Consider the following 19,630-nt stretch of genomic DNA (forward strand, 5'->3'; position numbering starts at 1 on the left):
ACGTCACTTCATCTTCTCCCTCTCTCGGTCCATCTGCTTTGTCATTCAGTCAGCCTGTCTGTCATCGTGTCTTATCTGTATGTCCCTCTATGTGGCCTATTTTGGGGCAGGCATTGAGGCATATTGGCGTGAGGTGCTCGGGGTATGGGCGAATTGACAATTTCCTGAGGCACGGTGGCATGTTTTCCCTCGCCTGCGTGTACTTGCTGGGAGGACAGGCACAGTAGGGGGCGTATCGTTTGCAAATCAGCAGCACACTGCAATTTTGGTGTTAATGCATTCTAATAACACAGTAACGGTTAAATGCTTGTATCCTACAAAACTGTCAAGAGAACATTGAAGGCATAAGGTCCATACACTGTATGTTTCTAATTCATGAAAGGCTTACTGATTGGTCAGCTAGACATATACTAACACATAGCCCAGCTCATCAGTGCACTGTTTCTTCTGGTGCATGTAATGGCAAAATCAAAACAAACCTTGTCCTTGCCATTTTTTGTGGATGTGGTCTCTGACTCAGTCCATTCTCATTATAATTTCTTTTAAAATCTGTCTAAATCCAGAGAAAGTATGCTGTAGACAAAACGTAGTTCCCGAGGCCAGAGATAACGATTTATTCCTCATTTCTTAAAACTAAAAAGATGTTGCTGGAAGCATAGAACATAGTTCTTCAAACTTTTGCAATTTAATTGCACTGTGATGCGTTTGTGATTGCAGAGAGAAAACTATTTCTCCACATCCATCTTCCTCGGGCACTAGCTCCATGCTGATCAATCTTGCCACTTAACGGTAGATATCAATTAACTTTTCAATTAAGTTTGACATTGAATATTTCAACATTTAACCTGTGTGACATAATACTCTTATCCTTGTAAATGAGCCATGCCCACGCAAGTAATTAAAGCAAATTGTAGATTGTCGAACTCCTATAAAGAATACTACTACAAAAACATAGCAAATAATAATTAATGATTAAACAGTAGTACAGAACCATTATTAATAATAGAAATAACCTTTTTGTTTCTTACAGTACTTACTGTATGTAATGTTTAACCAGTCCGCTTGAATCTGTCGGGGGAGTTCGTCATAACGTGTACGCACTGGCCTACAAGTGGGCGTGCCTTCAGATCAGGAAGCAGGCCGCGCTTTACCCAATCAAATGTAATGGGCGGGCTTTACTGTCTGCTCTCGCTTCCCACTGAAAACAAGCTGAAACTCATTTAACAATAGCGTCCTCGAAGGAGACAAAACCACGGAAAGATATTCACATTTTAACTTGCTCTTTCATCATAGAAACAAGTGGGCTTATAACCAAAACGATCCATGTTCTCTGAGAGAAGTGGTGTTAGTGTTCCGTGTAGAAATATTGTTAGTGGGAATGAAAACATAAGCGCACCACCGGAAGTGGAGCTGAGGGCAGACCAAAAACCCCGGTTTCCTTGCGCACGGGTGCTCCATTTAGCTCCCCCCAGAGCCAAGTGAAAGAGTAAAAAACAGCAGAGGGCGCTGTTTTTCCTTTTTATTTGGCGATGGGTTCCCAGATTGCTCTAAACCAAACCCGAAAATAGTCTAGAAAATCTACAAGCGGGGGCACGGTGGCGCAGTCGGTAGCGCTGTCGCCTCACAGCTAGAAGGTCCTGGGTTCGATTCCCGCCGGGGACGCTGTGTCTTCTCCTCCGCGTCACCAGCGCCCATACCCTAGGTGGGGTTGGCGAAAGGGCCTACTCTGTGTGGAGTTTGCATGTTCTCCCCGTGTCTCCTAGGGTAGTTAATACCCTCACAAAAACATGTAGTAATCCTGGTCACTATACTGCCTCCCCCTGGTCAGCCGGGGCGCCTGATGGAGGGGAAGGGAACTGGTTGGAATAACGTGTTCCTTCCACGCGCTACGTCCAACCAGGGAAACTCCCCCGTCAGGTGACAAGAAGGTTAGTTGGCTCTCATGCATTGAAGGAGGCATGAGCTTGGCCCTGGCCTCCCTAGGCTGGTGGGGGGAGTGTAGTGCCCAGGATCACTTAGTAAATTGGCACCGGGTGAAAAAAGGGTTACAAAATCGAGGGATAAAAAATAATAATAAATCTACAAGCTCACAATGTGTCGCATTGCAATGTATTATGAACTTGTAGATCTACTATTTTTGCCTAAAGTTACCCTATGATGGCATGCCCAGAATAGGGAGGCTTCATGGGACATGGGATGGAGAGTTCAGTAGACTGCCCAGGGTACTCAAACATACTCAACATACCAAAACCTTGTTTATGTCAAGGACCGACAATTATGTTGCTTGTAGAGCAGCAATTTTCAAATAGCCAATATATATAGGATTAAAGTACATAAACTGACATCGATGCTAAATCAACTAATTGTAGATTAACGGTTTTGGACATACAAGGTTTCCAACCGACAGCAACAATATATAAGCCGATCCACTATGCCAATCCACTCGATTAAATGCCCCCTAAGCATTGTGAAGTTTAATGGCCACCTGTGCCTCTCTGTGGTACATTTTGTCATGAGTCTCTCACTATGAGCTGGGCTTTAGATGGGGAATTGCTTCTCATAGGAACAGTGCCAGACATATTAACTGCATGTTTCTTCCTTTGCTCTAGGAAGAAATTGTGTTTCCAAGGCTAGTCTTCCATGACTGTTAAAAGTACCAGTATGCACTTAAAGGTAATGAAAATTGATCATTTGATTGGTCATGATTGAATCCACCTGCAACACACCCACTGAATATTCCACCTCATCCAATCTCGCCAGTGCGCCATGGGAAGTCCACCCATCTCTGTTAGGGAAAATAATCAGTTGCCACGCCCCCAACCACCACACTATTGGCAGGCTCATCTCTTTCCCAAAAATATCACCCTATCATAGCTGCTGGGTGGAAACCTTGTATGTCCAAAACCTTTCAGGAAAAAGAAAGAAAAGAAAAAAAAAGAAAGAAAAAAGAGAACCTGTGTTCGAATGGATCCAATGTGGTTATTACTTACTAGTCACAAGCTCTTGTTAATACCTATCATTGGTTCAGTATTTATAAAACCCACTGACACACTATACACTTTCACAAAATGAAAATAGAAAACATAAAAAGTTGAGTTATGGATATATGAGGTTTCTGCCCGGCAGCAATGCTACGTGTCTGTCTGCTAGCCTGTCTGTCTGTATAGAGCATGTGTCCGTCTGGCAACCTGTCTGCACAATTACTGTACGTCTCTGTATGTCTGTCTGACTGTCAGTCTGTCTGTCAACCCGTATGTCCTACCTCTCTCTGAACGTCTACATCTTTCAGTCCTTCTATTGCTCTGCCACACGTTGTTTCATGTCTTATTAGTGCAGACTGACAGAGACTATGCTGCTTCATAAATGCTGCATTAGCGCTCAATATTAATGTGAAATATGTCAGAGTATTTTCACGCCCATGCATCACTCCCGCCCCATGTAGCTCAGGCATTGATTGAACGCAGCAAGGAAAGTAATTAAGACCCTAAAGCAGCTCTGACTGGCAGCTCAGGGTAACACACACACGCACGCACACACACGCACACGCACACGCACACGCACACACACACACGCACACATGCACGCACACATAGCCTGTCTCAAAAAAAGTATCTGTTGTGAATTTTATACACTAACACACACGCATGCATGGACACACACACACACACCCACCCACCCACCCACCCACCCACCCACCCACCACACACACACACACACACACACACACACACACACACACACACACACACACACACACACACACACACACACACACACACACACACACACACACACACACACACACACACACACACACACACAGCCTGAATCTATTCAATAACTCAGGCTCAAAGTATTTCTTGTGAATTTTATGATTGTTATATTATGTGCGCACACACGCATACACACACACTCACACTCTCACTCTCACACACACACACACACACACACACACACACACACACACACACACACACACACACACACACACACACACACACACACACACACACACACACACACACCCCCCCCACACACACACACACACAGCTTATTGACTTAAGCCCTGGCGTACAGTACCTGATTTGAGCAACAAAATTCAAACACCTTTACAAACATAACGTGTAACACTGCAACACGTTATGAGCTTGTAGATATAGATTAGATATTTACACTATCGGTATGCTGTGTTCTTTGTATGGGTCCTGGAGCCTACATTGAATAGACATCGACTGTGTGTGGAATGTGGTTCCTTGATGATGTTAGTGTCTATGCTGATTCGATATGTTTTTATTTGAAGGATATTTTTTTTATCTCTGTCATTATTTATGCTGATACCTTTCTATTGGTGAATGCATTCTGTACATTTTCCCCACATAGGTGAAGATGACTGTATGTAATATAAAAAGAGGATTTTTTTGATTCAATGATCTGAAGGTGAAGGTTCATGCCATAATGCATTATATGAACATGATGTACATTATGAACTTTATGTAGAGCAGCAGTAATAAAATATACACCGGTATATCTGTTATATAATTAAAAAAAGTGCATCTGGGCCAGCAGTTTTGCATTTTTATTCTTTGGAGTGCCGCTATTTCCTCCTCTGTTATTTTTTCATTATGTTGTATTATTATTATTAGTTTTAAGTTTAGTATTGACTGTAGCTGAGCACCCACAGCCAAGGAAGGGATCAGAGGAAGCGCAGCAGCTTAACATCCAGAATAGTCTCGTGACTCGTGAGCCAGACTGTTGTCTCCCATAATCTTCAAATGCTTCCGGTCATACAGTCTGGAGCACGGAAGCTCTGAAAAATGATCAAGCGATAAAGCGGATGTGAAGCCTCCTCCCCACTTCCCTTTCGTCTTTACAGTCGCACAAATATATCCTAATATAAATCAAAATCATAGAAGCATAAATAGCATGCTGCTTAGCTAGTAGCAGAAATGAAAATTAAAAAATAAAATGTAAAGATATTTTAAAATATATTTTCGTGAACGGAAATGACAAACAGATGACAGCTTCCTTCCTCGGATTTCGGGAGGTGTAGTTCCAGACTCTATATAGCATTCGGAGATTGTGGAATAGTTATATTCCTAAAGCCATTACATGGAACAGAGGACTAGAAGCACTAATTAGGAGCAGCTGTACTATGTATTATAGCTACGATCCACAGTATCTAGGCTCTGTGCAATTATTTCATAAGAAACTGCTTTGCTACTACGGCTACAGGTTATCACAAATAGAGCAACATCACAATAAGCATTGCAATATCCATATCTCAAGAGGCTGGAGTTTCTGTTGCAGCAAAAGTTTTGCAAAAATGAAAGCTTTCTTAATATTTAGGTGTAGTGCAGAACCTTAGTCGGTCAAATCAAGTAGAAAGGACATTTCTCATTACATCTTCACTAAGCACATTCTAACCATTAGCATTAATTCTGCTTCTCAAATGTTTTATTTTTTAATGTTAACATATTGCAGGATAAACACAATTGCAATATTTAGGACCAATATTGAGATACATAATTCTGCCTGCATTATACTGTCTTCGTATTCAGAGAACTTTCTATAGATAAAAGCCACTAGCAGAGGGCATATTGACCGACACAAAAGCACTGGGGAAATGTGGAGGAAAAAGATTGAGTGCAAAGGAAACAGTTAAAAATATAACCCAGCTGTAGGGGTGTCCGGTGGCATAGAGGTAAACCGTTCGCTCGCTTGCCCACCCACCATCTCAGAGATGTGGGTTAAACTCCCAGCAGTAGTGCACCAGAGCACTCCAGCGAGCATGATTGGTGGTGTTCATTTAGAACCCCCCTCCCCCGCAAAAAAAGGATAAAAGATTCCCTACATTGACCTCTGTACTTTGCTTTAGTCATTGTACTGTGTAATAAATATTCCTGAAATTACATATAATTTTTTTAAGTGGGCACATACATACTGTACATTAGAGATACATTCGGACAGACAGACAGACAGACAGACAGACAGACAGACAGACAGACAGACAGACAGACAGACAGCTTGTCTCCCTCGCAGCAGTATCACAAGGTGACAGAGTCCTCCTGTTTATGTTTACAGTGAGATTATCCCAGCGTATCCTAGCTCCCAGGGGTTTGCTGACTATTTGGCTAAGGATGGAATGTAAATTTGAACCCAGTATGAATTCATGGATGCGTGCAGAATCAATATGAGCTGCTTGTTTGTTCTTCCAAAAGCCTCAACGACTGCTAAATTATCAACTGTCATATGTTGCCCTGTGTAACTGGGCCTGACCAAGCTACTTTTCCCTCTTCTGGATAATACTATGTTAATGAGTTGCAGTTTTTATGCCTCTGCCGGCAGATAGCTGTGCCAGAGGCTTTATGTTTTTGCGTTGTTCGTCCGTTAATCTGTCTGTCCGTCCCAACCTTGTGAGCGCGATATCTCAAGAACGCCTTGAGGGAATTTCATGACATTTGGCACAAACATCCATTTGGAATCAAGGATAAACTGATTATAAGTACTTGGCCAAAGGTCAAATTTCAATGGCACAGTGAGCAGTGCCAACTAACCAAATGATTAGCATGGCCTACCAATATACTACAGAACTACCAACATAAAACAGAACTACCACAAAACTACATGGAGCATTAAACTACATGGACATACAGGACTTACAGTAGTACAACCAAACACTGCAGCACATACATTCAGGCAGTAGTAGACTATATATTAGACAGAACAATCGGCAGACACCTCGAGACGTAGTAAGAAAGGCTGTGTACGTGCGCGTGCACACAAACACACACACACACACACACACACACACACACACACACACACACACACACACACACACACACACACACACACACACACACACACACACACACACACACACACACACACACACACACACACACACACACACACACGTCTCTGATTATGTTACAGAGTGGGTAAAAAAAAACGTCATCTCCCATGATGCACTACAGGAAATCACAGTGTGGGAGAAACCACCATTAGTTGTGGTGCCTGATGGTGTGTGTGTGTGTGTGTGTGTGTGTGTGTGTGTGTGTGTGTGTGTGTGTGTGTGTGTGTGCGTGCGAGCATGAGTGCGTGCGTGCGTGCGTGTGTGCGTGCGTGCGTGCGTGCGTGCGTGCGTGCGTGCGTGCGTGCGTGCGTGCGTGCGTGCGTGCGTGCGTGCGTGCGTGCGTGCGTGCGTGCGTGCGTGCGTGCGTGTGTCTAGAAAGTGAAGAAAAAAATCCTCAAGTTTGCTCCTTTACTCAAACTGTGAGTGTACACACAGTCACACAAACACAGAAGTGCACAGACTTGAATGCACACACCCTACATGCATTGGCAGTTATCCCGCAGATCCAAATACCTTTAGCTTTGGTCTGTGAGTGCGTGTGTGAGTGAGAGCATGTGTGCGTGTGTGTATCAGTGGGTGGTAGGAAATGAGAGGATAACCAGCAGGATCCAGTCAACCTTTATCCAACACCAACCTCCAATCTACCACGCTCTAGAAAGTCCTAGCGTTAGCGCTGGCGCCCACACACAGAGCACAGAGAGGCCAAGCTCACACAACACTGTGTGTGAGTGTGTGTGTCTAGTCAGTGTGTGTGTGCGTGCGTGCGTGCGTGCGTGCGTGCGTGCGTGCGTGCGTGCGTGCGTGCGTGCGTGCGTGCGTGCGTGCGTGCGTGCGTGCGTGCGTGCGTGCGTGCGTGCGTGCGTGCATACGCACACACACACACACACACACACACACACACACACACACACACACACACACACACACACACACACACACACACAGTATACTGTAGCAAAAACACACAGTAATGACTCAACAGTATTGCCAGCTACTGTAGTACATGACATAATAGTACAGGGGTCAGGTAAAGGTAGGGGTACTGCACAGTCAAATCCTCTATGTTAATTAACACTGAGGAGTGTACAAATGGGACCTCAAGGACCTGTGTGCAGCATTAAGACGGTAGATGCAACAGACAAGTGCCACCCAGGTAACCATACTGTACATGCTCTCATACATTTTTTTTTTTAATTTAACTGGACTAAATGGACCCCATTTCTACACATTCAGAGTTTCAAAAGGGTAAATTAACAGTAACGATAAGAAACGTGTAGATAAGAAACACTCTTTGGAAGTCTCATTGGGAATACCAAAAAGGAGCTGTTTCAAAGAGAGATCTCATAGCCCAGAAGAATGTATTGGCACACTAGTGTGGATGATCAGTTTAAAACGTTCATCTTGGTCGGCTGCATGACTCCAGTAGGTCTTAATCAGTGGCTCTCAACCTGTGGGTCCCAATATGATTTTTGGGGGGACCCAAGATGTCAGCGAAGTGACAATTTAAGGACTTTTTAGACCTTTTTAAAGTGTTATCTTTGATGTGTCGATACTCACTCACCGAGGTATGAAGTGGCGTTGAGTTTTTCCAGCGATCCCCCTGTCTGTGAGTCTGGTCGACCCCCACCATTGGAATAGTGGGAGGCGCGTGGCTCAGTGAAAATCGCCTAATTCCACAGCTCCAAACTTCTTTTTTTTCCCACAAATCCTCCTCATGGTGTCTCCTGATACTTTCACATGCACTGTTTATCACTCACGAGCTGGCGTTCATGGTCAGCGACGTGAATGTTTTCCTCTCGCGTGAAATCTCGCGTCTCGCGAGATTTCCCGAGGAGCGCAGTGAGCCGAGGACGGTAATAATGGTAATAAAAAGACCAGTATTGCATCAAAAGTAATCATCAAACTATACTATAAAAACTGATCAAACATTGGCCAAATATTGTGAAAATAGCCGATCTACAAGCTCACAACGCCTCGCAATGCGAGGCGTTGTGAGCTTGTAGATTGACTATTTTCACAGTATTTATCTGTGGAACCGAGTCAAACTAAATTGAATGCCTCAACTCCTACAATTCCAAGTGCTTGTCAGGATGGGGGGGTCCCCAGTTTAAATATAATTATTTTGGGGGTCATGGCCTGAAATGAAGGCGGGTCACAGTGTTTTGGAAAAGTATAGGCACTTCTTGGCACTTCTTTGAATGTGACTTTACAGTAGGCCTAAGTGGTACTTTTTGTGATTAGATTATCCATGCACAACCTGCAGGCTTTGTATTTATATGCCCCCTGGCGATGTGCTTATTCAGCACCACGGAGAGAGGCACAAAAACACATTCAGTATAGGCCTAATCTATAAGCAAGCTAAAAAGAAACGGCTGACCTTTCATTTGCTGAAATGACAAAAAGTTGAATCAAAACAAATCAGCTATTAATAAGAAATCTCTCTTTCTCTCTCTCTCTAAGAGAAAAAGAGATGCAAGCGCAATATGCTTGAAGATATTTATTGTGTCTAACTCTTTTGCCAGCACCCGCATGGCACAATCCTCAGTGACAATTTAACTTAAAGAGTACTTTTAATGTGCAGCCACCCCTTGATATCTCGTCAGTCGACCATAACCCACACATCACCGCTGGATGGAAGTACCGTATATTGACATACAGTATTAAACTGACATATTCACAAGATCTCCAACAGAATGGCTAGTCTGTATTCCGTGGGAAAACATGACTATGCTTTCTTTAAAATAAATATCTCTTTTTGCATAGGCGTGTATAGAGCTTACTCAAACTATCACATTATTGTGTGCAAGTAACCGTGTCCAGTGACACAGACCTAATCATGACAATTTAAATCCAGCTCATTATTTGTGTTAGAACTTAGAAGTCAAGTCATCTCACCCTAGCTCTCTAGCAAATGTGCATAATTTGTCACTGTCGGGCAGAAACTGTACTGTCTAATAAAGAAGACAAGCCTCAAAAACAGTAAAGAAGACAGGGTCTAAAAACAGCATGGCTTCCCAGAGCAATCTGTAGCTATGGATAGCATAATACTAGGTGTACACTTTAGGAAATTGGGAATGAAGCAGCAATGATGTGCTGATGTGCTAAAGAGAGCTTAGCAGTAGGATCTGCAATGTGAAACTACTACTAATTACAATTAACTGCTTCAACTGCTTTGACTACTATTTTTCAGAGGAAAATAGCAAATTTCAGCATGTCGCTTCCAGACAGTTTAATCAAGTGAAACACTTGCACTCTATCAGACCTCTAAAGCCCTCTCCAGACCAATCTGAGTCGGCCCGATTTTGGGCCGAATTGGCTTCGGGAAGCGTCGGCCAGTCGGTTAGGGGTCCGTCGGGGGGTCCGTCGGGACCTTTTCGGCCGACCCAGAGCCGACCGAACATGTTCAGCTTTTTAGCCGACTGGTAGCGCAGTGGCAGTGACAACAGAGGGCTGTCGGTGTTGCCAGATTATGTGAGAGAAACAAGCGACCATGTCTATGAAAACCTACATTCACTGTTTCTTGTTGTTGCTCCCAGAGAGAGAGAGATTGATTGATTTGCCCTACTTTTGCGCTGTGGTGATTGGGAGCAGGTGTGTAAATTTGTCCAGTGACGGAGTCACATGCATCCGTGTTTATGTATAAATATGTAATGCGCAAGTATGTAAACATGTCCTCCTGAGTGGGAGTTCAAGCATTGCATGAATAGGCTCGTAAAGCAGGGAGATAGTGACAGAGGAAGAGTGGTAGAGGGGGAGAGAAAGAGGGGGGAGAAAGAGAGAGAGAGAGGGAAAGAGAGAGAGGAGGGGAGAGAAAGAGAAAGAGAGAGGGGAGGAAGACAGAGAGAAAGTGGGTGAGACAGAGGGAGATACCAGGAGCGAGGGAGAGAGAGGAACGGAGAAAGCGGGAGGGAGAAAGAAAGGGAGAGAGACGGAGAGAGAAACGGAGGGAGGGAGAAAGAGGGAGGTAAAAAGCGGCAGAGAGAGAAGGAAAGAAAGAAAGAGGGAGAGACAGAGGGAGAGAAAAAAGGGAGAGTGAAAGATTGAGAGAGAAAGAGCGACGGAAAGAGGGAGAGAGAACGAGCAATTAAGTGAATTGCTTTCACCTGCTGCTGCTGCTGCTGCTGCTGCTGCTGTGCGGAGTGTGCTACAGGGCATATCTCCGCCAAGCCAGGGTGACCTACCCAGGCTCATGAAATTCATATTCAGGCTAGTAGCCAATTAGAATGAAATCTTCAAAAACGGACTCATATACTGATACAGAACCATATATTGGCTATATATTATGGCTGTCGGGTGGAAATCTTGTATGTTCCTTTTTTATTATTATTTAAAAACAATTTAAAATCGTGAAAATAGCCAATCTACAAGCTGTAATTATTAATAATTAAGAAATACTATATTTTAAAGAGTGAAAAATCAACTAAAGTCATTATTAGTGCAAGTTCATTCACATTTCATTTGAATGAAAATAACTTGTGGGTAAAATACATTCTGTGAATCTAATGTGATTAATGTGACCGCTACTTCAGTCAGTGAAGTCCAGGGCTGAATGTGACATATTGAGACCTATATAACTAAATATTGGTCATTTGCCAACACATTATTTTGTGAAATAAATGGGTAATATTTCACAGATAGTTATACTATTCTTATAATATATTAAAATACAATCATCCTTAACCTTCAAGTTAAATGCATTATTTCCGTGGACTTAAAAATCATTTTTGGACTTAAAAATCTTTATTATTTTTTTGGATGGCCTTCCTGCCCTGGCAGGAAGGCCGGGCAGGGCCTTTGTGCCCTCCAAAAAATTACAACACCAAAGGCCAAGTGGCCTTGCCCCTAAAATGACGAAATTCCAGGCTTGAATGCAATAGATGTACTCTGAGTCTGTTACAAGTAAAAGTCCGGAATTCAACATTTACTTGAGTAAAAGTACTAAAGTATTGGTATAAAAATGTACTTAAAGTACCAAAAGTAAAAGTACAAAAATGTTTGAAAATAGCAGATCTACAAGCTCAGAACGCGTGCATCGCAACACGTTGTGAGCTTGTAGATCTGCTATTTTCAAATAGCTTAAAAGTATAAAATAGGGCTAAAGTGGTTAATGTATGTTTCATAATGATTTATATCTGCAAAGTAACTAGTAACTAAACATTTCAAATAATTGTTGTGGAGTACAAGTATAGACAATTGGAAATACTCCAGTAAAGTAAAAGTACCTCAAAATTGTACTTAAGTACAGTACTTGAGTAAATGTACTAGTTACTTTACACCACTGCACGTCAGTGAAGACAAAACGCTGGGAACATCCCTAAGTGGCTTTGCAGGGAAACAAGCCCAAAGTCGCTTATAATAAGCAGACCTGGCAACGCTGGCACGCTAAAAGTCTAATTAGCACATGAATGGCCAGTCGGCTGACAGACTTAAATGGCAACTTTTGCCAACCGAATACCAGTCTGTTGCAGTCTGGAGTAGTCTGCAATAGTCTGGACGAGTCTGTTTGGTGCGGAGTTGCCTTAAAAGTGGTCAGTTGGGACGGGTGGTTCCTCTCGATGAACTGTGCAGTGTGAAGAATTACCCTGACTTCTGGCCATTCATCAATCGACTTTTAAAATAAACATCATTAAAATACAAGCAGATAAAAAGTTTTGTGGGCTCTAAATCAAACGCGATCGATTTCTGTGTCACGGATAGGAGGTGAGGAAGCAGAAAAATAAAAATCGGATTGAACCCAGAGGCTCTCCTGAGTGTGGCTGATTTATCCTGAGTACATCGATTAGCTCAATGCACAAAAGGTGTGCAGTCACACCCAGTGTAATTAGTTTGACCCAGGCCAGGTGTGACGAGATGCTTAAATCCACGCTGGCGAGACCTAGCCGATTAAGTGTCTAAATGGAAGTATTGTGATTTGGCGGAAGTACTGCCCAAGGAAATTATATTGAGGCTTTAAAGATCTGTTTACATTCCTTGCGCATGAAACCTGTGTTGTGATTTGTCGAATAAGACCTATCGTAGAAGTACATGCGACGGAAGTCCCGCTCTATAGACACGCTCTGCATTAGATCATAACCAGGCTTTTCTCCTCGGAGATGAGAAAAGGCTAGCTTAAATCCAGGGTCCCCACACATTTTTAGCAATGAATTTCCAAAACTTTTCCAAAACTTTTCCAGAATATTTAGCCCAATTTCCAGGCCTATATAACAATCATTCAGCGCAATAATGTGTCTCTTACTCCTATGTAGAATGCCCAAAGATAGGCAGTGTAGCAAAAATAAAGCATCGAATATAGAATAGTACAATTTCATTCAAAATTTCGTGCAAAATTAGGGCATAGCTCACTGGAAGACTCATTATGGCATCCGTATGACTTATTTTATTTAAATAATATATGCCATCACACAGCCCGTTCGGCGAAAAACTACTTATGTTACATATTTCGTGTAATGTTATACATGTTTATGAAAATGTTTTGTATTAACAAAATCAATAGCCAAAAACAATGCATAGCCAAATATTTTTCCAGGACCATTGATCAATTCCAGGACCTTTGATCAATTCCCAAACTTTTCCAGTACTGGATTTTTTTTTTTTCAATTTCAAAATATTTCCAGGAATTTCATGACCGTGGGGACCCTGTAAATCATCATCCACCCTACGGTCTACTTTTGTGGAGACTGTGATTGGTGTAGCATTGTCAGCGTTGCTGTATAATTCCCTGTGATTGGTCTACTTTCCTTAGTCAGTCTACTCAGGGGACATACAGACAGACATACAGACAGACATTCTAGATAGCTGGCCTTTTCTGTGCCCCACCATAAACATATTGTTAAGTCAGTCAATCAATCAACCAACCAGCCTGTCAGTCAGTCATCAGCCAGTTAGCCAGCGAGCCAGTCTTCACACTGGCTGTTCAGCCAGCCGGTGTGAAAGTGACATTTGGGAGTAAAACATCTCACGTAGGCGTAGGGGAGGAAGATTTAATGAGGGAGACACTCTCTCCACTTCCCTTCAGCTCCCCCACAGGGACTGACCTTTCGTCTCCCTTCGGTGACGAGGCTCCCTCTAGATTTATTGGCTGTCTCCTTCCGACATGCTGGAATAAAAGAGGGGAGCCTTGCCCGGCCATCCAGACGCTGCCCTTTAATTTGACACACGCTGGGACACACAGGACACGCACCCAAAGGCGCCATCGGACCTTCAAATGACAGAAAAAGGAGGGGGTGGCTTGCATCTGCACAAACAAGCTGAAAGCTTCGGGACCTTGTTTCCCTGCTATGGGTTGCCTTTTGATGACGGAAATTATTTCAATAGGCTTCTCCGTGAGGAGGGGTGTATGTGTGTGTGTGTGTGTGTGTGTGTGTGTGTGTGTGTGTGTGTGTGTGTGTGTGTGTGTGTGTGTGTGTGTGTGTGTGTGTGTGTGTGTGTGTGTGTGTGTGTGTGTGTGTGTGTGCGTGCGTGCGTGCGTGCGTGCGTGCGCGCGCGCGCGCGCGTGCGTGTGTTTGCGTGCGCGTGTGTGTGAGGTGTGAGTTGAATGCCGTAGTGGGCGTGGATGGATACAGCGTTGGACGGGTGCTTGTAGCTGCAGATGTGAAGAGAGGATCAAAGAAAGATGAGAGGAGCACAGGATTACTTATTTGTCCATTTGTAATTGGCTGCAACTTTCATCTTTACCAGTATCTTCACTTATGTCTTTCATATGTATATGAAGTAGATACCTGCCTTTATTGTACTGTACGCACCTCTTCGAGACTGCTTATCACAACAATTCTGTTACCCTTTATGTTTTATCAGCATATAAACTAAACTATGAACCCACTACAACACATTACTGGTTTCACGATTTTTGTGTATCTATACCATGCTTTATGGGGCCAAACCCTGCCAGAGGGTTCTAATGGGTAACCATAATGCAGGAACATTTATTAGGGAGAATTTGGGGTGAATAATGAATGAATATAAGATAGATTCAAGATTAAAATAAATAAAAATATATTATTTTCTCCTTTAGATAATTGCAGATATCAACTGAAAAGTAGCAATAATTCTATATTTGGTCTCTGAATCTATCAGAGGAAGTAGTCATTGTAATTGCTCCTGTGGCTCTCTAGATGAAACTTTAATCTGCAGGTTGCTGTTGAATTGGGTCAGTACAGCATCGACTCAACTCAGCATCTACAGTGAATTCACGTTTTGGGAAGGCCGTCAGTTGATTATTTTACCCAGTGAAACTTTGAATGAGTGAGTGGGAAGCAGGAGTTGAGTGTTTTGTTCAAGGACTGACAAGATGCCATTCACAGGACCACGCCACCTATCTGCTTTATGAAAGATGTATCTGTTTGCAGAAAAGCCCATTTGAAAGTGCATGTGTGCTGAGCTACAGTACTAATGCTTCATTTAGGCTCCATCCCCAAGAGGAACTGGGTCAAGTTTTGCTCTTGTTTCCATTATAATTTGCATCTATTGCTTTGATCCTAACTGCCTGCAGTACTCATGCAGAATAGATGCAGGATAAGTATGTGAAAGGGACATCTATCTACAATGGCTAACACTGTATAAGCACTACTTCAACAGTGCTAATGCAGTACTAACCCCTGGCCATTGGTTATGCTCCACTAAAGAAAGCTCTTGTGATTTTAAATGGCTGGTATCAAAGTACATGAATACAAAAAAAATTGCTTACACCTCTTCTCCTTTTGGCCAGTAACTTCATGATGCATGTGAACCGATTGTCAACTCTTCCTGGGCCTTTATTATTATTTATTTTTTCATTTTAATACAAATTGTGGTGTTATGTTAATCTGTTCAGAAGTTATGTGCATTTTTGTGAAAGGCCACAGCCACAGCCACACCCACTTTTGAATAATGGTCATTAAAAGTCAGTTCTTGTTTGGCCCAGGACCAGCCTTTCCAGCAGATTTCTTATCTTCTTATCTTTTTTTCTTATTTTTCTCTTCTTTTCTTGGGAATTTTTCCTTGCCCGATTGAGGGTCTCTAAGGACAGGAGCTGCATGCTGTTTGTTTCCTTTGTTAAATGTGAGCCTATAAAAGCTCTTTGAGACTTTAACAGCTCTACAGTATACAATAAACAAGTTGAGGTCAAACTCACACGTGCGCCAGCGCACAGTCGCACAGTTGCACACGCACACACACACACACACACACACACACACACAAGAAACTGATCTGATAAAGACCTTGCTGGTTTGAAGAAAAACATGAAAATCACCTCACTTGGACAGTAAGTAAGTATCTCCACAGGGGTCTCTCTCTCTATCTCTCTCTCTCTCTCTCTCTCTCTCTCTCTCTCCCCTCTCCATTTACCTTCTATCTCTTCCCAGTGACACCTCCTGCTGTACCTCTTTCGCCCTTTCTCTCTGCCCACCTTTTATCTCCTTCCCTTTCACTCCCACTCCATCTTCCTCACCGTATCCCTGCCCCTCTTTCTCTCTGACTAGCATTGAATGTATAGAGGCAAAGACATGCCATTCCTCTGTGTTTATCACTGGCAAATTGGCTAATAACAGGCTGTCATATAGACACAGCAGCAGCTGCTAGAGAAATTACACCTCTCTCTCTCTCTCTCTCTCTCTCTCTCTCTCTCTCTCTCTCTCTCGTTCTTTATCTTGCTCCCCTCAAAACTCTCCCTCGCTCCCTGTTGCTCGTCCTTCTCGTCTCTTCTTGGAACAAATTGTTTGTTTCTCCATTCTAGTTCAGCCTAAATGGAAGTCTGTCTTTACGGCAGAGACACTGGCAGATATAGTCATCCAATCATCGAAAGCCACTAATGGCAGTGTCATTTCAAAGCAATGGGGAAGTGCACGCAGAGTCGAAATGTTTTCTCCCAGCTCAATCAGCTGTCGGTGACATCATCATCATGCACTTTACTTAAATACTACAGTACACTCCAGCTGTCACATACGGATGAGCTGGTATCATATCTGCACAGTACGATTATCATGGCCAATAACACCACAGTACTCAGTATAATCATGATATTAACTAAAATTAGCTGAAACACTACTATTAGTGCCATGTATAATTGTTTACAGTTATAATTATTGGTTTCGCTATTGTTGAAAACATTTATTACAGCCAGAGGAGTGACTACGTCCTGGCTACTGTGATGCAGCCCAGGTCCAGGACATTTTGAATGAGCAGCAACAAAAAAAAAGAAATGTTTACTTCTAATTAATAGAAATAATACACAGTTTTATAGTTAACTGATGAGTCTACATTATGGGCATAGATTTGGAAAAGCACTAAAAATATCCAAACCACTCATTCACATTGCTGCAAAAAATGGCAACAAAGGGTTAAACTGTTTACAGTATGTTCCTCTGTGATTGGCAGTTCACTGTGGGCCCAGCTAGCACCCGCAGGCTGTAGCAAGAAGTGTGTCGGTGATTAGCGGGTAGGTTAATTATGAAATATGATGTCTAATTTAAAAGGCAGTGTGCAAAATGTACAGGCTATGAGGTTGAGCCCCTGATATTCTACAGTGCTAGTCACGACCCTGATTAAAGCATTAAACTCCTGTTTCTAAATGACCTAATGACCCATTTGCTTTTTTAAAGCTATATTTAATATATACATTTTGACATTTATGTTCAACAAGATGTCTGACTCACGCGTGAGCAAAATATATCTATTAAAATAGATATTTGACTCTTAAGCTGTGGAAGCACCATCCACACCATCATTATCAATCGTGTAGACTGTGGAGATGTGATAGATATAGTTAATTAAAAAGAGAAATCAGTGACTCACATGTAGCGGAGGTGTGGATTTTGAGCAAAGGCTCGAGGCTGTATCAATTTCAGATTACAGTTCATGATGGTTCTGAAATGGAAAGAGGAAAAACAAAGGATTAGTATTATAAAAATGTCTCTATCACACACACACACACACGCGCACGCACGCACGCACGCACGCACGCACGCACGCACGCACGCACGCACGCACGCACGCACGCACGCACGCACGCACGCACGCACGCACGCACGCACGCACGCACGCACGCACGCACGCACGCACGCACGCACGCACGCACGCACGCACGCACGCACGCACGCACGCACGTCTTAGGAGGCTCGTACAATGCTCGTACATGTGAAACACCTTGCTACTGTGCTGCTCACCCCTCCCGTACCCATGATTCTCACCATGGCAGATTATCGCATGCAAAATGACCAGCAACCAGTGTGTGTGTGTGTGTGTGTGTGTGTGTGTGTGTGTGTGTGTGTGTGTGTGTGTGTGTGTGTGTGTGTGTGTGTGTGTGTGTGTGTGTGTGTGTGTGTGTGTGTGTGTGTGTGTGTGTGTGTGTGTGAGCCTCTCTGTGTGTGAGTGTGCGAGTGTGTGTGTGTGCATGTGTGTCTGAGTGTACATGTGTGGGTGTGTGTTTCTCCCTGGGTGTGTTTTATGTGTCCAATGATGAGTGTGATCCAGTGATGACAGCAGGCGTGTGGTAACACAGTGTCTTCATTACACACAGCTGTCAATGGAAGTCATTCACCTTCTGTTGGGCTGTGTTCATATATGACTCAGTCTTCATTCTCAGCAGCTACTCGTTGCTGTAGAGCTAAACCCTTTCTTTTTTTTTCTTCTTAACACATTGCATGCCAGTCGCGTAGATCTACGCGAACCTATTTAAAGCCGCAGCGTGCCAGTCGCGTAGATCTACGCGAACCGCCGATTCCCATGTTAAGTGCCCCAGGTGCACTTTCCGAATTTTTTTGATCCATTTCCGTTTCCGGTTTCCGGTCGGAAACGGAATTATTCGGGTTCCGGTTTTTTCGATCGTATCCGCTTCCTGTCTGGGATCCTGTTTAAAACTCGATTTTCTCTGGTTGTTGTTTTTCTCCTCGCTGATCACTGTTTACCGTTGATCGGCTGTAGCTTCAAGATGGCGGCACGGATTTGGAAACTGTTTTCGCTCGCCGTTTCTCACGGATCCGCTGTGTGTTTAGAACCAAATGAACGCGCACTTTTAACTTATTTAGCGAGGTCTGTGGCGACATGAAAAAAACTAAAAAACAACAATAAAACGCTGGCACTGGTGAGTACATTATGAGATTAAACTCTGGCATGGAATGTGTTAATGCCACTTCATACAAGAGTGTCGCACAAAAGTATTGAAAATAGCAGATATACAAGCTCACGACGCATTGCAATGTGACGCATTGTGAGCTGTAGATCAGCTATTGTTGATTCTTTTTTTTTAAATAAAAATAAGAAAACAATTGGAAAGATCTTCTAGAAATACGTAGAAAATATTTCACATTTGAAGATTTGCCCAAAATAGGAATGCCAGGGTTAATGTGGTTAACATATATTTTATTTTTAATATAACATAAATATCAAATATATCAGACAAATTGAAGCCTGGACATGGCATTCCACTTGTCATGTGTGAACTGTAGTAGAATGTTGGGTTGTATAGCTACGGCACCTGGCCATGATATAAGCCAAACCATTGTCAATCATCTTTCAGTCTCTCCTGTGCTCCATGAGTGGGGAGTGAGGAATGCCGTGTTATTTCTCTCTCTCTGTCTATTGATTTGAACAGACATGTCCGTTCCATTGAATTCCAGGTTGTACTGTAACTCTAAGAAAACCCACCTCAAATGTCATCTCCTGCCTCAACCAAACTATATTTGGTACAGAAGTGGATAGCATTTAGAGGAGAAAAAGTGGGGGGATGGAAAAAAGTACGAGAGAATGAGAGAATAAGAGAGGTGAGTCCGACTCACATGAGAAAAACAAAAGTGGGAG

At 43.0% G+C, this 19,630-nt stretch overlaps 1 protein-coding gene across 1 annotated transcript in view; it reads right to left on the reverse strand.

Annotated features, from left to right (window-relative positions):
* ntrk3b (neurotrophic tyrosine kinase, receptor, type 3b) overlaps window positions 1–19,630 on the reverse strand; it is a gene marked incomplete at both ends in the record, with an annotated part of 300,643 nt that overhangs the window by 219,209 nt on the left and 61,804 nt on the right. Inside the window, one exon of the mRNA XM_080434874.1 lies at window positions 17,627–17,698. Coding sequence (XP_080291000.1) covers window positions 17,627–17,698 — 72 coding nt within the window. The remainder of the gene's footprint in view (window positions 1–17,626; window positions 17,699–19,630) is intronic.

This window comes from Gymnoscopelus braueri (assembly GCF_963280865.1).
Source record: "Gymnoscopelus braueri genome assembly, chromosome: 1".
NCBI classification, from domain to species: Eukaryota; Metazoa; Chordata; class Actinopteri; order Myctophiformes; family Myctophidae; genus Gymnoscopelus; species Gymnoscopelus braueri.